This window comes from Xenia sp. Carnegie-2017, unplaced genomic scaffold, assembly GCF_021976095.1.
Source record: "Xenia sp. Carnegie-2017 unplaced genomic scaffold, XeniaSp_v1 HiC_scaffold_3, whole genome shotgun sequence".
Classification (NCBI taxonomy): domain Eukaryota; kingdom Metazoa; phylum Cnidaria; class Anthozoa; order Malacalcyonacea; family Xeniidae; genus Xenia; species Xenia sp. Carnegie-2017.
This window is the reverse complement of record NW_025813493.1, coordinates 5,643,920-5,669,657: the sequence shown is the minus strand read 5'-3', so window position 1 is coordinate 5,669,657 and position 25,738 is coordinate 5,643,920. Positions and strand designations below refer to the sequence as shown.

At 34.7% G+C, this 25,738-nt stretch overlaps 4 protein-coding genes and 1 long non-coding RNA gene across 6 annotated transcripts in view; 3 read left to right on the top strand and 2 right to left on the bottom strand.

Annotated features, from left to right (window-relative positions):
- The first annotated feature begins 359 nt into the window (after positions 1 to 359).
- Positions 360 to 6,159, top strand: LOC124454671 (cholinephosphotransferase 1-like). Its single transcript, XM_047005443.1, has 7 exons — positions 360 to 681; positions 2,058 to 2,347; positions 3,280 to 3,364; positions 3,509 to 3,640; positions 4,704 to 4,862; positions 5,397 to 5,522; positions 5,923 to 6,159. Exons 1-7 carry the CDS (start codon positions 457 to 459, stop codon positions 6,052 to 6,054), a joined length of 1,149 nt encoding a protein of 382 aa, XP_046861399.1. The 5' UTR covers positions 360 to 456; the 3' UTR covers positions 6,055 to 6,159.
- Positions 4,372 to 7,751, bottom strand: LOC124454672. Its single transcript, XR_006951564.1, has 2 exons — positions 7,594 to 7,751; positions 4,372 to 4,977 (listed from the first exon to the last, which is right to left on the bottom strand). It is a non-coding gene; the product is annotated as an uncharacterized LOC124454672 (long non-coding RNA).
- Positions 7,752 to 8,866: 1,115 nt separating this feature from the next.
- LOC124454656 (chondroitin sulfate N-acetylgalactosaminyltransferase 1-like) lies at positions 8,867 to 10,707 on the top strand. Its single transcript, XM_047005430.1, has one exon. The coding sequence runs from the start codon at positions 9,001 to 9,003 to the stop codon at positions 10,618 to 10,620; it is 1,620 nt and encodes a 539-aa protein (XP_046861386.1). The 5' UTR covers positions 8,867 to 9,000; the 3' UTR covers positions 10,621 to 10,707.
- Positions 10,551 to 13,525, bottom strand: LOC124454657. Its single transcript, XM_047005431.1, has 4 exons — positions 13,373 to 13,525; positions 12,055 to 12,275; positions 11,439 to 11,676; positions 10,551 to 11,216 (listed from the first exon to the last, which is right to left on the bottom strand). Exons 1-4 carry the CDS (start codon positions 13,458 to 13,460, stop codon positions 10,888 to 10,890), a joined length of 876 nt encoding a protein of 291 aa, XP_046861387.1. The 5' UTR covers positions 13,461 to 13,525; the 3' UTR covers positions 10,551 to 10,887.
- A 749-nt stretch (positions 13,526 to 14,274) lies between these two features.
- Positions 14,275 to 25,738, top strand: part of LOC124454078 (focadhesin-like) — a 28,589-nt gene continuing 17,125 nt past the window's right edge. Inside the window, exons 1-17 of one of the 2 annotated variants that reach the window (XM_047004879.1) lie at positions 14,275 to 14,543; positions 14,848 to 14,898; positions 15,299 to 15,367; positions 16,275 to 16,438; positions 17,240 to 17,320; positions 17,957 to 18,052; positions 18,132 to 18,330; positions 20,118 to 20,202; positions 20,870 to 20,988; positions 21,720 to 21,807; positions 22,072 to 22,280; positions 22,453 to 22,523; positions 23,095 to 23,278; positions 23,715 to 23,819; positions 24,489 to 24,712; positions 24,865 to 25,000; positions 25,129 to 25,260. In XM_047004879.1, the coding sequence (XP_046860835.1) occupies positions 14,866 to 14,898; positions 15,299 to 15,367; positions 16,275 to 16,438; positions 17,240 to 17,320; positions 17,957 to 18,052; positions 18,132 to 18,330; positions 20,118 to 20,202; positions 20,870 to 20,988; positions 21,720 to 21,807; positions 22,072 to 22,280; positions 22,453 to 22,523; positions 23,095 to 23,278; positions 23,715 to 23,819; positions 24,489 to 24,712; positions 24,865 to 25,000; positions 25,129 to 25,260 (1,995 nt within the window). In that variant the 5' untranslated portion in view covers positions 14,275 to 14,543; positions 14,848 to 14,865. Of the gene's footprint in view, positions 14,544 to 14,847; positions 14,899 to 15,298; positions 15,368 to 16,274; positions 16,439 to 17,239; positions 17,321 to 17,956; positions 18,053 to 18,131; positions 18,331 to 20,117; positions 20,203 to 20,866; positions 20,989 to 21,719; positions 21,808 to 22,071; positions 22,281 to 22,452; positions 22,524 to 23,094; positions 23,279 to 23,714; positions 23,820 to 24,488; positions 24,713 to 24,864; positions 25,001 to 25,128; positions 25,261 to 25,738 lie in introns of both variants that reach the window. The other variant, XM_047004878.1, reaches the window with a different exon arrangement.

Sequence of the window (25,738 nt, the reverse complement as noted above, 5' to 3'; positions counted from 1 at the left end):
ATAAGCCCTTGACTTATCGTATGGCTCTCTACTTTTGAGTAGAGTTGTGTCGTCCACAAGAAAGAGGAGTGGAAGGTTAACATTAAAATGTTGTTACATAAGGTCGTTGCTGAATATACATACGTGTAAATGTGCAGTATATTCATATATATTATATATTATTGTCACACACATTAATATTGACATTGATATGAGTGTGAAATACAATTGTTTGTCTCAATTTTTGCATAACATATAATCAACAATCATCTTCCCAGCTCATGTTGCAGATCTCAGCAGACTGGGACCAATCATTGAATCAAAGGTTTTTGTGAGCGACAAAATATCGACTTTCTCTTCTGCATACGAAATTTTGTTTGCATAGGTAATTTTAAAGAACATATGGCGTCGAACTGTGACTAATTTAGTAATTAAAGAACAGCCAACATTTTTATGTTGTTTTCGTAATAATTTAAAATGTCAGCTGTATTAAATGAAAATCAACTGAAGAAACTGTCAAAGCACAAGTATAATGCAGAATGTTCAACTTTATTCGATCCAATTATGCAGATCTGGTGGCGCTGGTTCGTCGAGAGAATGCCGCTTTGGGTAGCACCAAATACAATTACTATTTTGGGATTACTGATTAACTTTATTACAACACTGATTTTGGTTTATTTTTCACCACAAGCACACTCTAAGGTACGATGTAGATGTCAATCATTGATGTGTCCTTCATGTAGACTTTCAAATGTTCGTTTTATACTGTTATGTATTTGATAGTAGTCATAATGACAGTACTCTTGTTTTGTAGTATTATGAATATATAAATTAAATTACACTGTTTAGTTTTTAATTTTTTTCTTTAATGCATGACTTAAGCTCAGTTCCTACGAAATTAACAGATATTTTATCGCGGCTGCCGAAGATTTTATTTGACTCTGATAATGACTACCGCTAAGGTTGTCGAAACGTCAGTCGACAACAACAAAAACAGTCCTTCTCAGGACTCTACCAACCTGGACGATCTACATTTACAAACATGTAACGATACTCCCGGGCTCAAACCATTTGCTTTATTACAAAGATTTTCTTTGTTGACAAAATAATTTTGTGTGGAGTAAGACATTTGACAAAGTTATACATAATTACGTATATATTCTCAGTTGGTGTGACAAGATCCTGACTGTCCTGTGATATTGAGAAAGTTGAACAACTAAGGCAGTTTTTGGGTGTTCTAGTGTTATTGTCCATAAGGGTACAATTAATGTCATTAGGAATGAGTTCTGTGAATTGTAGAAAAATTAACCTCCAGCATATCTCATCAATATCAACAATCATTTGACAACAAACTATAATATTTATTGTTGATTTAAGGCTCATTTAAATGAAAGTGTAAAAAGGGAAAAAAATTATTTTTGATTTATTTTCCCCCCTTTCTCCACGTATAAAAACACTCAACTTAAGAAATGTCAGATTGTGTTTCATAATAGTACGATACTACAGAATAGAAATGTTTTGCTTGTGAAGTCAATCAGCATGTGGGCTTTTTAAGTTTATGTACAATTATTAAGGTTTGCACAACTACGTAACATCATTGTCATATAATGCAATGTATATGTAGAATAACTATCATGAGGAGAAGCCATTATTTTAATGCTTAGTATTGTCTCAAGCTTCCAGAAGTGCATTTAATGAGTATAATTAAAGTGGAAATCATCTTCAGGGAATATGAAGAGAATTGTTTTTCTGTGCTAGAAATTGCTTTCAGAATGATATTTCTTACATAAGTCTGTATGGTGTGTACCTTAAGTTTCATTTGCATCAGTAGAGGTTTTAAGTATACGTATCTTACTTAAGTGACATTTTTAAGAATGCATGCCACTTTCTGCTTTGTTGAACCCTTGTATTAATTACATCCCTCCAGGATTTAGACTATGTATGTTGTTGCTTAAACAATGCTCTTGAAACATTTTTGTAATTTGCGTAACCGGTAGTTTGCATCTAGTTACATTGTAAAATATATGTATTCCAAGTACTGATTTGGTATTACATAAATGTACCTACTTTATACTTAGGTGCCATCTTGGAGTCTCTATCTTAATGGCTTTGGGCTTTTTGTTTACCAAACGCTTGATGCCATTGATGGGAAACAAGCTCGTAGAACTAACAGTAGCTCCCCATTGGGTGAACTTTTTGATCATGGCTGTGATGCTATGTCAATGGTCATTGTCATGTCAGGAGTATCAGTTGCTTTGAAACTGGGTGAAGTACCACATATCATGGTTTTTCTAACTTTTGCAGCATGTGTATTGTTCTACTTTACACATTGGAGAGCGTATGTAACTGGAGTAGTTCGATTTGGAATGTATGTTGAAATTATTTAAATGTATAAATTGTTGATAAAATGCCAGAGATATCATATATAACTTATGTTTCATATTTCATATGAAACATTGATAATCATTTTGAAATTCACCCTGATTTAAAATACATAAACAATCAGTCATTAATGTATATCATATTAAACTAATAATCATATTTGGCACATCTTTCCTTAAACCTAGTCATAGGTGCATCTTGCATTGAACTACTTTGTCATTGGACATTAAACTGGTAGTAGTTGGTATCTACATAGGAGCCGTGGACATTTAATATTTAGTTTGGGGGCTAGTATTTATAAATGCATGTTCTGCTTTATTAGTTTCTATTGGAATGAAATGCGATTTTTGGATTATAACATGTGAATATGTGAATATAAGCACACCAAAAATCACATCATACTCCCTGATAGTACATAGTAGTAGCTTTAATATACTAAATTAAAATTGTGGTGGGATGAATGCATTCAATGCAACATAAAAACTTAATAAAATAAACACACTGTTGCCAATGAGGTGCCAGTCGGGAAACTGATTCTCAATATAAATATTAGAGCCCAACAAATAATTTTAAACATAATCATAAACAATTTGGTTTTATGAAATTTATTAATACCTCAAACTATGTAAATAGCTCTATATATATCTATATTCTTGTTAACTTCCTAATTAGTCTGAAGATGTCTTGAGTAAAGACAAAACGTCACTCTTCTAATAAATTTCATAAAGTCAAATTGTTTATGACTATGTTTAGAATTATTTGTTGGGCTCTTATATTTATATTGAAAATAAACACACCCTCGCCATTTTCTTCATAAAGATTGGCCTTACAGCTAAGTTTTTGCTGTTTAGGCAATGTTTATATTTATCAAATAAATTGGAGTACTTCTTTGGCAGTACGTAAATATCTCATTTTTAGAATTGACATTACTGAGATGCAGCTTTTCGGTGTACTTCTTTTCTCTGCTTGTGGATTTTATGGCCAAGAAGTAATTTTGTTAAAAGTATGTAAGGTCTATTTGTATTTATATAAAAAACTTCATCGCATTATGTACATGAAATTATTGATTTTTTATAATACTCAGTTTTGTTTGGTACAAAAGTTTAGTAAGCTTACTTATCTAATTTTGCTGCTTATTTTCTTTAAGGTACCTGTGTTGCAGTTTGACTGTAGGGAACTAATATTTTGGTTAGGGATAGTCTCATTTCTTTGTGTAACTCTGCTGTCAATATATGAAATATTACAAGGTGGCGTTGGCAAAAATGGATCATCAATTGCTGTATGTACCAATGACAATTAAAAATCTAGCATGTTTACTATGGATCTATCATATTTACAATGGATCTAGCATGTTAACGATGGACCTATCATGTTTACAATGGATCTAGCATGCTTACCATGGATCTATCATGTTTACAATGGATCTAGCATGTTTACCATGGATCTAGCATGTTTACCATGGATCAATCATGTTTAGAATGGATCTAGCATGTTTACAATGGATCTAGCATGTTTACCATGGATCTAGCATGTTTACCATGGATCAATCATGTTTACCATAGATCTAGCATGTTTACCATGGATCTAGCATGTTTATCATGGAATAATCATGTTTACCATAGATCTAGCATGTTTACCATGGATTTAGCATGTTTACCATGGATCAAGCATGTCTACCATGGATCTATCTTGTTTAACATGGATCCATCGATTCATCTATCATGTTTACCACGTACCTAACATGTTCAACATGGATCTAGCATGTTTACCATGGATCTTACATGTTAACTATGGATCTAGCATGTTTACCCATGATCTAGCCTGTTTACCATCGATCATGATTATACTTTTGAGCAATTGGAGTTTGATTAGAATTTCAGCAACATAACTGATATTTACGTATGATAACATGCCATTATTCATTCTACTTAGAAAAAGTATCTGTTAGTACTTTTTAAAAAAGCACTGTTCCCATATTTACGATATTTTTTAGTCACGATGCATTGTGTACATCATTTTATTTTTTTAATTGCTCATCGTCTTTCTCTTACAATCCATGTGTACTTGGCCAAGGCGTAATACGTTACACATCTCTCACAATCCGTCTTGATTACGTACTTACTAATGCCAACAGCCCAATAAAGATAATTGTCTTGTTTAAAGAGAGTTGTTTACTTGAAGTTGAAGAACGGATAGTAAAATTATCGGAGATTATGCAAATGCTAAAGGAAATGTTATAAATATACCTAAAATAGTGGCAATTACAGTAATTAGAAATTATAACAATAATTTGATTTATGATCGTGTAGTTGAATATTTGTCTGTTTTCTAATTTTTTTTAGGATACCAGCGTACTTTCTCCTGCTGTGCCGTTAGTCGTCAATATATATTTGATTTTCTACAACTACACCTACTCAAATAGTCACGTGTTTGAGAGATCGCCATTGTTATTTGTTTTTGCATTTGGTATCGTCCTGGCAAAAACGTCAATTCTTTTAGTGGTAAGTGTTTCATATGAGATTTGACGACGATAAATATCGACATCTCTCTTAAACTCAATTGCTCTTAGCAATGTCGCTGCCACTGGGCAAATAACTTCTTCAGTAGCTTCTGTTACTAAAAATAAATTTGAAGTACATTTAAGGGGAATGTTGTATATGTACAATGTATCAATCCAGTAGGTTAATTCATGTAATTAGCTGTGCCCGAATAATTTCTTTTGAAAGCAATTCACTGAAGGTATAAAGTAATAATACGTCCAAAAGAAATCAGTCAGGCGCACCGGAATATATGAATGAACCCCAATTAACGTTCTCGGGACGGCTCTGTTTCTGAAAAATATCTTGTAGTGGTTTCTGTAATGCTTCGTATAATTACATAATTTGAAACATTTATTGTCTACCATGAGTATATAGAATCTGCAACTGTGTGAATGTCCTTCTATTCCCCTACAAACAGTGGATTTCTTGAATGTTTTCTCGTTGCAAAAAAATTCCACGTAAATACAAACGTCTATCGTTATATTTTCACCGTAGGTTGCGTGTATGTGTAAAAGTCCAATACCTATGCTTGATTACGTGCTGATGGTCCCTTTCCTTCAATTAATCAATATTCATTTCAATTCACCCATGAGTGAATACAAGTTACTTTGGTTTTGTCTGGTAAGTTTTGATGTCGACTAATTGTCTCTATAAATACGGTGTACGATGAGAGTACGCCGTATGTTTACGAAAGATATTTTCAGAAATTTATCTTAAGACATACTTCAAGTTTCTTCCAAAGAAATAATTTTTTTAATGCACTCAAACGCTCACTGATATAATATTTTATGAAACAAACTTTCGGCTGTCTGTCTACAGCCTTCGACGGGTTATAAAAAAAATGAATGGGATGCGTAACCAGTCGAAGGCTGTACACAGACAGCCGAAAGCTTGTTTGATAAAATATTAAATCAGTGAATGACTGCATTATAAATATTCCTGATATCGGATCACGCATTTTTTCTTAATTTTTTTATCACTACTTGCAATTTATGTCGTCCAAATATCTTGTATTTTTTAGATATTTTCCTTCCTCCATCTGATCCAGTATTGTTACGTTGTCATCAACGAAATATGTGATTACTTGAATGTACGGTGTTTTACAATTACTCCAAAACAAGTTTCCCAGCAATCGACAAAAAAAGGGAGCTAGCTACGTAAACGTTGTCGACTACTTGCCAATCAATGTTCGTTTCATATTTTTGTGTGTTTCGTTTTGTTGACCGTTTTTTTAATTAAAATCTATTTTACGGGGTTAGGCTTTTGATTTCGATATTATTAGAATATGATTGATAACGTAGAAGACAAGTCTTTCAATCGATGCCGGCTTGACTATAAAGACGTTTCTCAGTTTACCGTAAACTGTGAAATTTCCAGATTATATCGCCCGTATATGTATTCTGCAGGAGTTGGGGCCATACAGAAAAATTAGAGGCCCGGTATGCTTTCTTCACTTGTGTAAACCGGATTTTGTTTGTGATAAGCAGCGATACCATCCACTTGTGCGAAGCCACAAGAACAAACAAACCCTAACTGCCTTGTGGTTCTTTGCATCAGGCATTTTCTTACAACTTGAAGGGGGCACAATGCAGAGAAATCAACAATATCTTGAATGATCTGAGATGTTTCTCTTCGGAGCATTGAAGATAAAGCAGAATCAGTCAATTAGTTTATAAGATGAGTAGATGACTATCCTCAAACAATAAAATGGAGAAACAAACAAAATAAATAAAAAAGTAACTTTTTTAAGTTGGTGTTCTGTTTTCACTGTTCCGTCTTTGATTGGTTGGATTGATTGTAATTGACCTTTTTGAATTGGCGCGCTTTTCAACCCAAGGTCGAATGTCTGAACTAATTAAGTTAACTGGATTAAAAAATTTATGCAAATGTAAGGTTTGTTGTTAACTCTAGTTAACCGAATTTTAAACGACTGGTCCCTTACTGATAACTTGTGTATTGACAATGACACTTCACGTTAAGGTAAGTTTTGTTTATTTGCCAATTTTTGTCCGTTTACGCTACTTAATCTGCGCTGAAGATGAACGGTTGATTCATACGTATGACTTATGCTGGATGAAGTTAACTCGTGTTTTCGCAAATTTTTTTAAGCGTAGCGCTAACAAAGAGGTCTGCATAACTGTTAGATGGAATAACTTTCCTTTCTTTTTTCAAATATTGTAATTATTTTCACATTATTGTGGTGACTACTGCCGTGTAGTGAATTGGTAAGCTCCCTCGCATTGATATTTTTTATTTCAAAATCACGTTCGTACGTCTTCCATTTGATTTCGGATTTCTAAAGTTAGTTTTTTGTTGTAGTTTATAGTAATAATATTGAATTTGCTCAAATTCTCTATGAAACACACGTCAAAACAAAAGAAGTGCGTGCAAAAATTCATTCAGTAGTATTCGCAAAAATGTAATTTAATATTTTATATATTTCACTAACATATCAGTCGCCTCTGGGTGTCGCTCTGTGTAATGGCGAGCAAACAAGAACAATACTGTTGTTAAGAGACAATGTCTACTGCATGAGACTCAAGGCCTAACGCTCAAATTATTAACATTATTAACACCAACTTGCATTTGTTTATTAAAAAATACATTTCATTTTCTGTTAATACAACAACAGAAACGGAGAAACGAATTAAATACTTTATAGCTGGTGACTCAATACAATTTGTATCCTTACCTTGACGTTAGCAGTAATACAGTATAAGACACTTTGATTTTCTGCATTTGCTTAGCATGGTTTAAACTTAGAGTAAATCCTTGGACGCAGTTTTGCTTAAATCTTTGCAAGTATTTGACAGCTACTATAGCATCAATAAAAATTTTTTAAAAAGCTTCTCAAAGATATTGCTTGCAATAATGGGCTTCCCAACCCATTACAACTTCATGTTAGCTTTTTGACTAAGTCGCCATTTCATTGGTTGAGAAGTACTTGAAATGATCAAATCAAAATGTTTTCATCATTTTTCATTTCAATATTTGTGCTATGTTCTGAAATGCAAAACTAAGAAGTAAAATTGTGAATTAATACCATCGAAACTGCATATCTTGCCCAGCTAGTCAGCTACCATTACGTGAATCTGTATTTCATTTTTTAGACGAAGACTACTTAAAACCTTTGGGCAGTAATGTTGATTTAGCGCTTTCACCTTTCCTGACGATGTGCAGCCCATTAAGCGTAAGTGATGCAATCACATGAGCATCAATAGAAATTTTTTCACATTCCTTTTTATAATCATTCCGCCATTTTGTTTTTGTTTTCTGAATCAATCCGCACGAGCTTTGTTGAGTTGTTGTAAACATGCGGCACTTTTACTTTCATCGCATAAACGAAAGAGATCGTTGTAGCTAGGTGATGAAAAATATTTAACATGTTGAATATTAATGTTTTATGCAGTGCGGTGTTTGAAATTAAATGAGATATGACCTTCGCACTTAAAATGAGTCACCGTTGAGTCACCTGATTTTTTCAGGTCCTGAGACGATTGCTTAAATTGTCCAGCTAAGTGCGAAGGTCATATCTCATTTAATGTTGAATATTGGTGCTATTTGTCACAAATGACAAACAAACTCGCAGAAATCCACCGCGCACGCAAGTGGTGTTTTGCTAAGTAGAAAGCTCCAGAGCGCGCCAGCCGTTAGCTTGTTGTTGTAGTTCAGCGCCTTGCTAAGCCAACGGTCACGATGGTTGCGTAAAATATCGTCAGCTATGTCAAAGTGCAAATTAAATTACTCGCATTTGTTGTAAAAGCACACAAGTCTTTCTGCGTAAAATTGACAGCCGATTATGGAAAATGGCTGTTCTCCTGAGTTTGAACTTCGAAATAGAGGAAAATGGGCTTGTAAAGATTTGTCTTCAAATTATTAAAGTTTGTAATTTGTTACACCAAATTTCATTTATATATGTCTGCAGTCTGGGTTTTTTATATACTCAGGTGTCCATTCAACGAATGATCAAATTACAAAACCAACATTTTCCATATGACAAAGACATTTGTTCCCTGCAAAGATGGTTTTTTCTCATCTATAGATAATTATCAACACAATATTTCAAGACTGTTGTGTCCTCGATAGCAACAAATGAACAATGTGGAAATTTCGCAGCAGCCATTTTACTGTATGTATGTTTGTGGTTGGCCTTATCGTTGCACTTGTTCAAATCCTTATGATGTTAAATCGTGCTTATTACAAAATTCACACATTAACTGAGGAGAAGAACGCATTGACGTCCCGACTAAGAACACTGCAGGCATTGGATTATGCCAAAGAGGCGAATCAATCTAAACCATTGTCTACGACAATGTTTCCAAGACTCAATAAATGGCACGCAAATAAATATTTCGATGCAACGCCGTACGATAGCTTTACTCATCAGAAAGTATTCAGTGTCAATAAAGATGGTATCTACTTCCATCCTTCCAGAGTAATCGGTGGAGAGCGCTCCGAAGAACACAAAGAGGTTTTGCTTTCGGCTGTGGATCTTGTGAACAAAAAATTGATAACTCATAAAAAAAGTGAACGTGTTTCTAGTGTTCACCTGGTGAATGGCATAAGTAAATTAGATCGCGCTAATGGAATGGAATATGATCTTATCTTTAAAATAGGCAATACAGATCAATATGAAAGAGTTAAAGTATATCGTCCCTATAAAGATATGGAGTTTGGACAGAGCATTGAAAGTTTTAGCACTTTGAAGCAACGAGTAAACGTTATAATTCCGTTGTCTGGCAGACAAAGGGAATTTAAATTATTTTTAAAACATTTTGGCGAGTGCTGTTTGCAACGTAATGTTTATTTAACAGTAGTGTACTTTGGTGATGATGGCAAACAGGATGTAAATAGCTCACTCAAGGAGTTCGAAAGGCAAAAGCAATTTCATAACTATGATTTAATTTTCGCAAAAGGCCCCTTTTCTCGTGGCATAGGCCTGCAAACAGGTGTTCATTCGTGGAACAAAGGAAATGACGTAATGTTCTTCTGTGACGTTGATATGCATTTTGACGCTGATTTCTTGGATCGATGTAGATTTTACACAAATCCTGGTAAAATGGTCTATTTTCCTATTGTGTTTTCTTTATATAATCCGGACACAATTTATACTAATACACCCAACATAAAGCAACAGTTGAATTTACAAATAAAGACCGGATATTGGCGAGAAACTGGTTTTGGAATGGCTTGTATCTACAAAAGCGATTTCATGAACACAAAAGGATTCGATACATCGATTAAAGGTTGGGGCGGAGAGGATGTTGGATTATACAGAAAACTTATTAAGACAGACATCAGAATCATAAGAGCTACGGATCGAGGATTGTTTCACATTTATCACCCAAAAAAATGTGACCCAAGTTTACCACAATATTTATCATGCTTGACTGTGAAGGTTAGATCCGAAGGTGCACATATGCAAATGAGTAGATTAGCTTTTGGCAATAGCGTATTTAGCAATCAACAACCGGACTGGAAAACAAAGCTAAAAAATATAAACTATAGACAAAAGATCAGTGAACTCGCTACTGCAGTCGCAGATATGAAAAGTCTTAAAGCTCGACTCGACATGATAGAAAGCTCGGCGAAAACGAAAAATAAGAAAAACTTGTTTGGTCAGAACAATTTACGAGAATTAAACAAAAGTTTGGAAGGTGTTATAAACACCGTTAGAAAACTTTTCTTAGTGGCAACAAATGTTACCAATAACAATTAACAGTTAACCGTTAAAACGTTTTTTGTTAGCTTAAGTAAAATAGGCAAAAAGTTACTATGAAGGAAATAAATTATTTGTTTTAAACAACTTGTTCTTCAAGTGCGGTATAATCCGTCTCAGAATTCATGATCTTATTCTCTGGCTATGGCTTTGAAATAATTTTTATATGTTATCATGCATTATATCACTGCACTGCTATGTATATAGTAAAATCTAAAACTGGTCTGCTTTTGTATAGCTAAGCATTCTTTAACAAGTTCAGTTCCTTTATGACGAAGAAAAATAAAACACCTCAACTTCATCAGGTGTGAAATAGTAGGACCCAGCTAATAAAACTTGTGTTTTGGTGCTATTGAAAGAATAACCATTTGGAAGCCTGTAAGAATATCCAAATTTGCCTGTGTGCGATTTGAAATTAGTGTTGGCGTCATTGGAGATATGCAAATCATGACCATTTCCAAATATGGGTCCCACCTGTTTGACTGTGTACATTGCTTTATTTCGACGAACAACGTCAGACTTAAACGGTGGAAGATTATCCTTGTTTTTCATAGAAAATATGAATGATTCTTCAGCTCTTATAAAACGCTTCATTCCTGAAAATAAAAATAGACAGCGAATAAAAAATTATGCAGAAAGTTTATATAACTTACTTTAACTGCATTTAGATCTGCATTTTCGACTTACTGGTTTTGACTGTTCGATTTTTGCATAATATCCAAATTATTCAGACCTTTTGACAGTTGGTGATTGGACTGGTGATTTTTCTACTCAATTATAGAATCCCAATCACCTTCAAAAATATTGTAGAAGCTTACCTCCCCATGATTCTGATGCAAATCCACCAAACACATAACTTCCAACTTTTACAACAACCAATGTTGGTCCTTTAAAATCACAGAGACTGTGAAATGTGGTTGCCTTCCATCCATTTACTGTTGCTTGGTAACAGCGCATTGTGTTTTTGTCTTTTAAGTGCGAAGGAAGCCATTTTTTAAGTCGAAAGATCCAATTATATTCACCATTTAAAATGCATGATTTAACCAGAAATTTTCCCTATTTTAAAACAAATTTGCACAGTAAAACATCCAGAGCGCGATCAATTGCTCAATGTTATTGCTCTTTTACGTTTAGTTAATTTTTGTTTTGACAGCTTTTTCTCGATTTTCCCCCCGCATAAAGTCCTACTAAGAACAATCTAGGTAATCTTTCAAGAAAAAATCTTTAACGTGGATTAACGAATTTGCGATTATTAGGTTTTAGCTTGATTTAATACTTGGCATGAACTTTGAGATACGGTGTTAAACTTACAAAAATTCATATAAGAACAATTACGTTATTATTTTGAACATTCACCATGGTATTTGCTCTTTTTGAAACATTTTTTTCAAATTTGCAACCACGGCAAACTCTCTATTTTACTAAACATCATACCGTCAGAGATTGAAAAAAAGCCCATTTTCCTTTGGGAGCTGTGTTTCTCAAACTTTCGTTAAATGTTGTGTTGCTTGTTTGGCAGTTTATCGTAAATTCTTTTGCCATATAAAGAAAGTTGAAGCTAACACATTGCTTCTGTTGAAGACATTCCATAGAACATTCCATGAGATCGTTTGCAGCATGACTTGAAATGATGTCTTTTGTTGCTAAAGTATCACCTTTAAAACAAAGAATGTAATACAACAGGTGCTTCGGCGCCTTTGATACCATACGTCGGATAGTTTGAAAGCGCGTATGAAACTTTCCTCGAAAAACGGAACAAATATTTTGCATCCACGCATCACACTGTTGCAAAATATAATCACAATAAATTTCCCTTTGAAAATGCTCATTGTAAAGCATGAACAAAGATCTTTGGCAATAATTTCATTCCCAACAGCTGCGGCTGTTTAGAAATAACATATATGCAGTGCTGTAGAGCTAAATTTATCAGATGGGGGGCTCTCTTGACGTAGCTGAAGCCATGAAATTATGAAAAATTACCCATTTCAAAGGTAGAAGGAGGGCTCCTCCCCCAAGCGCCCCCCAACTTCTACAGCACCGCATATATGTATAGATAATAGCGAAAGCGAAATTATCCAAATCATTTAGTTAGTCAATGGTTTGTACAAGTTTTATTTGTACTGTATGCATGCTGTTATTTCTTTTCCACGCATAGTGCATGTTACATATTTTTGTCTATCTTAAGGATATTATTCTATACAAGTAATTGTTTTCGAACCATGCTATGTGTTTCTCACTTGTGCATGTTTGCACAGCCACAAAAATCCTCCTTGCTAAGCACAGATATTTCTAACCTTTATGTATCGTGGTTTAGTTAAAAGCTGCCTGTTTCCTATAGCTAAATATTTTATTCTTTTTTAAGCATTTCTATTTTGAACAGAAGTAAAATATATTCGTATGAAAAGAAACTATGAAATGATCTTAAAACCACCTATATACCATTCCCAAGACTATAAAGAGAAGATGTAACCAGCGCAAATTCGCAGGCAAGGTTTTTACTGAAAGAGACAAAAACTCGTAAAATTGACTCATGCATGCAACTTTCAGTTGCATTTATTAATTGTGCTCAAAAAAATTAAAATGAATGTCAGAAGTCCTTAAAATATAATTGAAGAGAGGTAAATTCCCCGTTACAGCTTTTGCAACTGATGTATAGCCCTAACACTTACGTATCTATATAAAAACTTCATAACTCATGGGATTTAATATGCAGACTTTTCGGAGATATTAGTTACATACAATTTGTACTTACAGTTCTCTTTCATCTTTCTGAAAAGACGTTGGTATGCATTACATGTACAAACAAACACATAAATCGCAAAAATTTGTTTACTGACCATTCTTCGTACAAAAACGATGACACTTTATGTTAAAAATGCATATCTCACCGTTGTTGCATAGCGCCATGAATGACATAATAACAATACAACAAATGATATAAAAGAGATATATTTGGTATGAAAAATCTAATTAATATTTCACAAGTTTGTAACTACTTGCTAAAATTTCTTCATTTCGTAATACATAGCATTTCATGTTCAATAATTTATTATACCACCAGGATTACATTATGAGCAACACACAAATTACTTCAATTTGTTTTAGATCTATGGTGTAAATATTTTCGTTACTTTCATTTTACTTTTATAGACTTTTACGACATTTTTGCATAACTTTGTACTTAACAGTGGGCTTCAAAATTCTCTTTTTCTACATATTGCTGCTTCAATGCATTTCACACAGAAAATTTTGCTCCAAATGTGATAAAAATAAATTAAAATTTTGAAAGGTTTTTTTTCAAACGACGAAACTAGCTAAATACATAAAAAAATTTCGGTTCGTGCAGTAATAAATATTTTAGTGTTACAATTTCTTCAGTCATACATAGATTGTTCTTACATGGAATTACCTATTATTAAGTCGTTGCTGTCTTTAAATGTATGTATTTTTGCATGTTTATCTATAATTGTACTGAACACTATACCAATACAATTTTAATTCAGTCTTTCACTCTCTAGACTTCTGCTTCACTCGTTCTTTTCAGTCTTGCTCGCTCTGCAGCAAAAATATATGACTGCATGCCAACATGTACGCGCTGCGCACCAATTTTCTAAACATTTATAACGAATCTCAATCATTAACCATAATACAACACCAAGTACTCTTTTATTGTTACAACTTTCATTTGTTCATGGCATTTCACTTAAACTAAATGATGTTGAAACCCGTTGAATCGCAATCTTTGTGACGAGGATAAGTTCCACAATCCACATTACTGATTTGCTAAGAGTATCGTGTATGCAAGGTCCAGCAAGGAGTCAGTTATGTTTTGATTATTCAAATGGTTCAATGGCACATTTCATGTCATAGCTTTCAACTGACAAAGCTGTTCAAAATATAAAGTAAAACTAAATTCACGATAGGTAAGCAGTTGATCATATGATATTCTGCCTTATGGCTAGTAGTAATTTATTATTGTAATCATTCATGTAATGTACTGAATGGTGGCAGTGTTACACGTATAATATTGTTTAATTATTGAGGTGAACTGTCTTACTTGCCCCATCCATTGTTGAACCAAAGAAATATAGCTGGACCGTGGAAGTCTGGGACTGGCCACTTTAATGTTTTTTGTTTCAAAACTTGATTCATATCTGAGCTTCATGCTGTTTAGTTAAGATTTATTTGTAAACTTTAATTTTTAACTCATGAATCGCATTCCTTCAGTTTGAAGTAACACATCACATGGACTTTCAAAACCATTTAATACAAGAACAGGTATGTATGAAGTTGTGTGATTATGCATTGCATGAAGGTTGCTACTAATATGGTTCACAACTTTAAATCGCACATCAAGCACAATACTGTACTGCAGTTTTGTTACAGTAGCTTCCCACTATATATTTATCAGCTAAAATTGGCTTTGTTTGGGTTCTGAAATTTAATTAAAAAAACTGATTTACGTTTCCTAAGAATGTTGTTTTAGCAGGAACAATTGCTTTTACTTGTCAAATATTAAAAGACCTAGGGAAAATCTGCAAGAACTCGGGAGTAGACCATTACTTTATATTTGCAAAATAGATTGAAGAATAGGTTCATCTTTTCTGTACTTGTTGGCAACATGCAATATATTTATTACCTATGGTCTTTAACTTACATTTTTTTACCACAAACATAGCATATCGTGCAAACAACAAAAGTCATTCTTGAAAAGAAGATTTCCAGTCGTGTATTGAATGAGAAAGAGGTACGTATGCACAATTGTCATGCTTGATCCCGTGTGTTGAATGAGAAAGAGGTACATATGCACAATTGTCATGCTTGATCCACTAGACTTACTTCATTGGTAGGCAATAATTTATTTATGTATTATATTTAAAAATACGTCACACAACCAAATTGCATATTGCATATTTAGTACAAATTAATCGGGTATATTTAAACTTGATAATTAATACATGTAATCTGCAATGTACAATGAGTGACTGTTTCCCCTTACTAGATGTCAGGTCTTGTTTTTCAGTCTTGGTCGTAATTCATAATCCAATGTTTCATTGATTTAAAGCCTTGGTGTTTTGCCATGCAAGTTACCTGTACCTCTCTTTTATCAATAAAAAGTATGCTTTGTCAGTCTTTTTATGCAATAATCATCCTCTCTTCCATAGTTAAAAATATTGGCTATATCTTTTGTTTAGATTAGTATAGAGACAAGTGTTTTTTTTTGTTTATTTCTCAATGAAAAAGTGGATGTACAGTAGATCTGAGACCCTGAAAATCATCCAGAATAAGTCTGAATACATTAGAGCAGCTTATTATAAATAAAAAGAAAGTTTGAATATATCAACAAAGCCTTTGTGTATAAATTTGTGGTTATAAGCAAGCTATTTACTCCGAAATTAGTACAAGTAGACCCAACGGTCCTTGGCATGACAGTGAACAATTTGTCAAGTGGACTGCATATGCTCAAATGCAAGTGCAGATAATTTCGTAAATAATTGATGACCAAGCAAGTTAAGAGATTCAGTTTATCATTGGTCAGACTCAGATCAACTGTGCACCCTCAGTTGATATCTTTGATAATAAGTGATCAAGTGAGCCAGTTACATTGAAATTCATGCAAATGTACGCATTGATGATTTGTTTCTATTACATAGTGTCATCAGATTTGTGAACTTGACGTGTTATGGAGAAAATGTTGTGAAGCCAGCTCTGTCACTTCTTTGGCTGCTAGTGAAGCATTGATAACTCTAGTTGCTCAAAATGTTTTAGACATCAAATATGTTGTCTGCGGTTTTTTGGATCAAATAATTTCATCAAAGTACGACGATTTCTATGCTTTTGTTGTGTTTTAAACAATATTAAAGTTACATGTCCGTAGATGTAGATCGTCGAGGTTAGTAGAGTCCTGGTAGTGATCAGGTTGTCGAAACGTCAGTCAAAAACAATAAAAACAGTCCTTCTCAGGACTATACCAACCTGGACGATCTACATCTTCAAACATGTAAAGATACTCCCGGGTTCAAACCGTTCACTTTAATATTAAAGCTACTCGTCATTTTCCACGTCATTCTCGGCGAATATTCTTGGGTTCAAACCGTTCTCTTTAATATTAAAGCTACTCGTCATTTTTCCCGTCATTCCCAGCGAGTATTGCGTTATAATGACAACACTCGCTAGTTGTTGAAATAAGTATTGTTACACTTGCATGTTTCTTCTTCTCGTATGTTGTTGTAATGATCTGAAAAATAGAATGAATACCTTAAAATTTCTTAAGGTAAAAAAGCAAACGACAAAATGGTCATGAATTCATAAGAAAACGTGAAGATTACCTTTCTAAATGACCAAATTGTAAAAACAATAAGTAGTTTTCTCATGGAATTACCCAATTTTATGACGAGAGTAGAGGAAAGTGTTCTTTTGTTGCATGTTAAAAATCTTCCAATATTTGCTTCAGCCAGTCTTACAATTGCAAAAATATTTGCCTACTGAGAGTTTAAGGATTTTTTTGTCCTCTTTTCAAATTAATTTTGCTGTTGTTTATACGTATGTTATCAATCTGATTGTACATGATACGTGTATGTATATGAGTTGAAGCATACAAAGTGAATATGTCTTATAGAAATGTTCTTGGAGTTATTCATGGTATAACTGAAATTATCTGCCTTCCGACAAAGAAAGGCACCGAGCCATATCCTCTAAGGTTAGTATAAATTTTATTGAAAATGTTGGTTATTTTAACCCAAAAAAACTCCCGTGTCTTCCGTGTCTGTGTAAGTTGGGGATTTGATCTATGTGTCTATGGTTGATCATTTGTTATCCACATGTATCCACGGGTGTATAATTTGTGTTGTTTAGGTATATCGTATGTTTGATCATTTGTTATCCACATGTATCCACGGGTGTATAATTTGTGTTGTCTAGGTATGTCGTATGTTTGATCATTTGTTATCCACATGTATCCACGGGTGTATAATTTGTGTTGTCTAGGTATGTCGTATGGTTGATCATTTGTTATCCACATGTATCCACGGGTGTATAATTTGTGTTGTCTAGGTATGTCGTATGTCTGATCATTTGTTATCCACATGTATCCACAGGTGTATAATTTGTGTTGTCTAGGTATATCGTATGGTTGATCATTTATTATCCACATGTATCCACGGGTGTATAATTTGTGTTGTCTAGGTATGTCGTAGGTCTAATCATATGTTTGGAAAGTGTATTATATTTATAAGTTTATTAAAATGTGTTATCAAGTCCACGTATGTGTGATCTATGTATGGTTGTAAATTGCATGATTTCGCTGCCAGGATTTACTCCCTTAAATTTTTTTTAGTTTAACTTCCCATCCGTATGTAATTATTTTGAAAAACAAATTTGAGACATGGCCTTTGCTCATTCTTGAACTTGAATGCGTATTCCAAAGAAAGAGGTAAGATTTTGCCAGCTTCAATCAGCTCTGCAGCACTAGTGGATATGAATTTTGTCACAATGATGTCAATTTTCTTCAGCCCGATGGTAAAGCTACTTAAAACATTTGAGGCGTTCTTTCAATACGTGCTATATAACACGAAACCTGACCTCTGCGCATGCCGCAATGTCTATTCTCTTTTGCTGGAGATCATACCACAATCATTACGACAGAAAGATGACGTCATCGCTGTGGAAATTATAATGAAGCTTCTAATTAAACATCTTAAGTTGTATAAGGTGAGGCTTTAAGATGTTGGCCAAAAATCAACTGCCAATACTTGGGATCGTGCATTTTGAGACGTACGTACTCTGACTGCACCGGTAAAGCTCCTTTACTGTTTATGAAAATTGTAATACGTTAGTTTTTAAGCTTGAAAGGAAAAACCGATATTATATGAATGATGATGCTTTTCTAAGTATAAATTTAATAGTAACCGAGTGCTTTAACAAAAAAAAAAACAAACCGACGATCATCCCTCTCGTAAATATTTATCGACCATTTTTCAAAAAGTGTGGGGTTTGCACACCTTGCAACCACCTGCTCCGTACACACCCTGCAACCACCTGCTCCGTACACACCTTGCAACCACCTGCTCCGTACACACCCTGCAACCACTTGCTCCGTATACACCCTGCAGCCACCTGCGTACACACCTTGCAACCACCTGCTCCGTACACACCCTACAACCACCTGCTCCGTACACACACTGCAACAACCTGCCACACACCCTGCAACCACCTGCCACACACCCTGCAACCCACCGTACACACCTTGCAACCACCTGTTGCACACCCTGCAACCACTTATCCGTACACCCTGCAACCACCTGCCTGCACACACCTTGCAACCACCTGCTCCGTACACACCCTGCAACCACTTGCTCCGTACACCCTGCAACCACCTGCCTGCACACACCCTGCAGCCATTGCACCACCCTGCAGCCACCTGTCCCTGCAACCACTTGCCCATACACCCTGCAGCCACCTGTGCCATAACGTTGCGCACCTTGCAACACCTGCTGCCACACCTGCAAATACACCCTGCCACATCCGTAACACCTTAACCATACCGTGCGCACACCTGCCACCACAATCCTTGCCACCGCACCCTGCGCCACCCATACCTTGCACCATGCCTGCACACACCCTGCAACCACCTGCACACACCCTGCACCACCTGCGCACACCCTGCAACCACCTGCCGTACACACCCTGCAACCACCTATCCGTCTTGCAACCACCTGCCTGCACACACCACTTGCCTGCATACACCTGCCACCTGCCTGTACACACCTTGCAACCACCTGCTGTACACCTTGCAACCACCTGCCACACACCCTGCAACCCTTGCCTTATACACCCTGCAGCCACCTGCCTGCACACACCTTGCAACCACCTGCGTACACACCTTGCAACCACCGTACACACCCTGCACCACTTGCTATACACCTGCAGCCACCTGCCACACCTTGCAACCACCTGCCGTGCACACCTCCACCTGCAACCCTGCGCCACACCTGCACACCCTGCTGCACCACCCTGCCAACCACCTGCCCCACACCCTGCAACCACCTGCTCCGTACACACCTTGCAACCACCAGCTCCCTACACACCCTCGGAAACATACTTTCATCGAGACTTGGGGGCTAACACACCCTGTACCCACCTCCACTGTACACTTCCCTGAAAGCATGCTTTAATTCTTTTTATACCTCCAGTTTTCCATTTAGTGTTTTACGTGTTTGTTCACCTAGCATCATGGGTTTGAAATAAAGTATGTGCTAAATAAAGAACAGTATGATCAGATTTTGATTTGTGTTGTTTTGTTTTGTTTTGAAAGTATAAAATTGGTGAAGAGTCAATATTTTTCTTGCCATGAGATTCTTGCGGAAGCTTATGATTTTCATTGATGTTTTATTTATCATTGTTTATTTGACTCATGAATCAATTATGTTGATTAGTTACTGATATATTGTATTAATATTTTGTTCAATGAGCTTACATTTGCCTATTATTGCGTTTAGATGAATATCCAGTCAATTGGTCACCGTGTTTCGCTGTGTCAGCAAACGTTACGTTTGCTTTTAAGAAATGACGTCATGGCTTTTAGTAAGCAATGTTTATCAATATCTTACAACATAGAGGCAATTAGCTACTTATTTGTTTTTGGGAATGGGAAACGCACTCAGCACACTGGGAAGAAGTAATTGAGAATTTGCTACTGTCGATAGCTTGCAATGACAAATCTAGCAGTATCAATTTTTAAAACAATTCATCTTGTGTGAAGAACAGTGCATTGAGTGCAAAAGTGCCATCGAGTGCTTCCTTGAACCCACAAGAAGAACTACGTCTGCAAAAATGATGCATTTTCCAAAACACCATGGGAAAATGTTGAACCAAGTACATCTTTCACTTTTGATAAGAGCAATACGAAAATCTTATCCGCGTAATGCAAAAAACTAATTAGAAATCTGCACGGTGAATTCACTTCTTATGCGTTTTCATCAATTGCTTGGTTTGATGATGTATCACCCTTCTTCCTCCTCACTCCAGTTATAAAATGAATGCATCTCAGATCAGATGCATGTTTTCCATATGAATATCTTTCCCCGTTGATATCATCCTCGTAAAGTACATTTTCTAAATAATTGAGTGTAGAATTTTTAATTAAGTCATCCAACAATAATTATCTAAAATGTTGGATTGTATGGAAAATATTTTAAAACGATCTTATGTTGCGTTTTTTCAAATTTTTGCTTGAATTTATTTCTAGAAGAATACGCGAAGATGTTGATGCTGTTGTTTATCGAAATAGCTGATAAACAGCACTCCTTATGTATGCCAATGACGTCATCCCTTGTTTTATTGAAAACAGCTCTGCTCAAAATGCCTTCGGTAATGTCTTAATATATTGTTGTTTTAATAAAGCAAATTAGAATTGTAATATATGATGCATACATTTCTCACATTTTAAATAAGTGATATTTCTTCAGAGAAATTGCTTTAAGTCAACTGTTTTGAGACGTGTACCACGTGCTGCCGTAGCTAGAGAGAACATGGTCTGATTTATGTAGCAATTTCTCGGTGACTTTTAAAATGCGTGCGCCTAAAATTATTGCAACACTTTGACTATTACCTTATTGTAGCTCTCTATATTATTCCTCCATATACAACTCTTCTATTTCTCTATAAAATATAACTCTTTTATTCCTCTACAAAATATAACTCTTCTATTTCTCTATAAAAAGCTCTTCCATTCCTCTGCAAAATACAACTCTTCTATTCCTGTATATACAACTCTTCTATTCCTCCACAAAATATAACTCTTCTATTTTTCTAAATATAACTCTTCTGTTCTTCTAAATATAACTCTTCTATTCTTCTAAATATAACTCTTCTATTCTTCTAAATATAACTCTTCTGTTCTTTTAAATATAACTCTTCTACTTCTCTATATACAACTCTTCGTTCTATTCCTCTGATTTTCTCCATATAATCTATGGAGAAAAAAGAAACGTGTTGAGTAATAATGGAAGCATTTGACGTTTGTATTGCTTCGGTTGATAGTAGTTTTTGTGCACTTTATACGCAGTTTTTTTATCCTTCGTATTTTCTATTTTATTTAGATAGCACTTGAACTTGGCTGTTTATTTTGGATCTCTCATTTTATGTTGACGTGTTCAAAACTTTATGTTAAAGATCTTCTTGAAATAAGTAAGTATATTAAAGCTCTATGACGAATTTGACATATCTTTGGAAATCCTTCGTTGTGTCATTCATTTTGAATTGAAATAAAAAAGTTTCAACCAACTTATGTCTAGTAATTAGATCTTAACTTCGAAGTTTCAAACATTTAGTTATGGCTTGGGACCAACGTCTGTTTTTTTTTACTATGAATTGCAATTTAGCAAAGGAGTTACCACATTTTAACTTGATGTTTTTTTGCACACATAAATTTTGTTTTTTAATAAATTTTAGCATCAAGTATAGTCGAGTTCTTTTCATCTCGTAATGGTGGAGAAAAGCAGAAACTGGCTTTCTTTGTTTTGCCTTTACTTCAAATCTTAGCCTCATCAAAGCAAACCAACAATGACGACAGTTTAAATAGTTCACTCCTTACAAATATTTTGAACAAAGTTATGCATACCTTGGAAACTTGTCCTTCCGGTGATTATCCAGAAAACGAGGTTCAATGTTGTTTATTTGTGTGAGACAAATGTATTACAAACCGTTTGTTTCTCTTTTTGAAGGATTATAAGTGATTTGTATCTTCTTTTTGGTTTTGCTTTTGTTTATTACACTCTGCTCCTCTCTGTACCCCCGTGTACATTTAATTTAGTGCGTTAACTACCATTACAGCTACAGTCATTTGGTTTACGTTTGGAAAAATGTTGTTCATGTGAAGAGATTTTTACACTTTTAAGCTCCAGGTATTTACATTGAGATTCTTTACACACTTGTAAGCTCCAGGTATTTACATTGAGATTGTTTACACACTTGTAAGCTCCAGTATTTACATTGAGATTGTTTACACACTTGTAAGCTCCAGTATTTACATTGAGATTGTTTACACTCTTGTAAGTTCCAGGTATTTACATTGAGATTGTTTACACATTTGTAAGCTCCATGTATTTACATTGAGATTGTTTACACACTTGTAAGCTCCAGGTATTTATATTGAGATTGTTTACACACTTGTAAGCTTCAGGTATTTACATTGAGATTGTTTACATTAGTTTTTATAACTCTGCTCCGTATAGATTTGATACAGTTTTTTTCATGACTTTCAATTTTCCAACTTTCAGCAATGATCCAACAACGCTTTTTAATTGGTTGAAATTTTCCCACTTTCAGCAATGATCCAACAACGCTTTTTATTTGGTTGAAATTTTCCCACTTTCAGCAATGATCCAACAACGCTTTTTATTTGGTTGAAATTTTCCCACTTTCAGCAATGATCCAACAACGCTTTCTAATTGGTTGAAATTTTCCCACTTTCAGCAATGATCCAACAACGCTTTTGAATTGGTTGGAATCGGTGAAATCAACTCTAGAAGAAGGAAATTTGAAAGAATTGAGTTTTGTTTCCTTGCTTCTCTCAAGTTTCCTCGTTACCTGCAATGACTCGCAAGCAATTCATATTCTTGATGTGATATCGTTCATTTGTAAAGTAGATTCTACTCAGGTATCTCAATGACTGGTCTGTACTTGTTAAAAATTTCTGTCTTGTCTGTCGATATGAAGTACTTTTCGTTACAACAAGGATAGCGTCATACTATATTAGTGACAAGATTTTAATAAAATTTTATTCAAAAGGTTGTACAGAAATGCTCAGTTCACTGTTTTTTTGTCCTGTTTGAAACGTACTTTACAGAACAGAATTTTTCAACACCACCTTCTTTACCATTCGTACAGGTTAAAAATAAAAGTTTTGGTCGATGTACAACAAAGTTGATTGCTTTTGTGTCTTTTGAAAGGATTCCTACTCTTGAATTTATGATAATTTAACTATTCGAAATGAAATCTTAACTGCAGTGAACTCAACATAATGAAAAAGAAATGTTCATACTCAATAGGAAAGCTTATTGCATGCTGAAAATGATAATTTAATTAATTTTTAGGCTCCATATTTTTTCCCATTGATGCTTTTTATGTTGGAAAAATCAAAATCATCAGAAGTGAAGTTTCATATATTACAGACCATACCGAGGCTTACAGTCCACCAGGTTTGTTGTTGATGTTTGGTGTGTACATTTGTTACTGTCTCCCTCCCCTCCCTCCGTCAAAGAAGGACTATTGACTCTGACCAAATGTTTGGTGTGTACATATGTTGCTCTCTCCCTCCCCTCCCTCCGTCAAAGAAAGATTGTTGACTCTGACCAAATGGTTACAGTTAAATGTAATTTAATTTAAAATTCAGCTATTGATACATTTTTAGATATTTTACAAATACAGCTATTGATACTTTGCTTTATCGTGCTTACCGTTTGGTCTGTTTAATGACATTTTTTTAAATTTGATAACAGTCCTTCATCGCCATAAAGTTAAGGACATTTGTGATTTCATTGATTTCGTTGATCGTCTTTGCCAAATATCTGTGAAAGAAACAGCGAGACAACATGACGCCAATTACTGGTCACTTTGTTGTATATCATGAGAGTTTTAATTATGAAAATGCAATTTTTGCAAACAGCTTTCTTAAAATTAACTTAAATTTGATCCGTTGCATTTGCTGTTCAATGTTCGTACTTGTACATTTCAGTATGAGAGGTTTTTTCCACTTAATATTTCCATCAATCACTTTGATAAGAAAATAAACCTTAATTTATTTAAATTTCTTAAATTTAGGATTATCTTTCATATTTATACGTTAAATTACATTGTATTATCTACAGATGTGTGTGAAATATGCTTTGGGTATACTGTTGGCTTTGAACAACAACTTCGAATTGAAAGCCATAACTGTTAGGTTGATGTACAAGCTATGGCTGTTTCAACCACGAGTGTATCCACAACTCTACAAGTTACTGCAAGATAGACCACTCTCTTTGAATGCAAAAGCGTTAGAAGAACTTCAAGTTTCTAAAGCTGTAACCATTCGGGATATTTGTAGAGAAAGGTATACTGCTTATGATTTTGCCATTCGTTTTTTAAAAGCGCCTATTGATGTCATAGTTATAACACATCATTTAAAAGTCATACACTATTCTCCATCCAGTAAAATATGTTGGCTCTCTTAAGAAGGAGCTCTTCACTTTTTTTAATTGTTAGACCCGGTCAACATGGCGAAGATCTTTTTGGATTGATATCTGCCATAATTCATGAAAGTGCTGGACGCCAATCCACAGTCAATGTTGTGTTGTCGTGTCTTGCATTGGAGTCTCTTACTACTCTAGTTGAAGCTGAGGCAAGTCTTGTGTTGTCTGTCTGTCTCGGTCAAATTTTTTTCTTGTCCGAACGTCTATTTTGTCTGTGCTACTTCTGTTAGTTTTTTAACATAAAGTACTTCTTGCTTATCCTATTTTTAAATTGAAGGTTTTGAATCTCCCTACGACCTGGAATGCTCTTAGAGAAAAACTAGAGACAGATGTTCATCCCCTTGTGACAACTGCTGCTTGCTCAATGTTGTCATTTCTACCCAGTTTGAATGGTACAGCGGATTATGAGGTTTGTACTGCGTAGGCTTGCAAAGTTAAATTCATTATTTTATGAGTCAAATTTATCTGTACACTTGATATGTTTCATTTGACTTTATTTTTCTCGCTTAAAGATTTGACTCATTTTCCTTGAAAATTATATTTACTCAGATAGAGGGCTAACTGCTACGAAAGAAGTTAAACCAAGTTTTACGACAAAAATCTGCTTCTGCATCAATACAGTTTGCTAAATTGATAGTCTAGGTTTAGTTTTTGAAATATTTTGTCAGGATTAGTTTTTTGTATTAGTTTTTGCAAAAATTTGAAAATTTCGATTTTTGCAACCTTCCAAGATGGCGTCCTTACCTCACCTTGATACGGTTTTAGACATTTAGGAAATCGGGATCTAAATAATTTTTCCTCTCCATGGAATGCTCATGCAAGCTATTGGCAGTGGTGTTTATCATATGATATGTTATTTAACTGACGTGTCTTGATTGTGAGCTTAA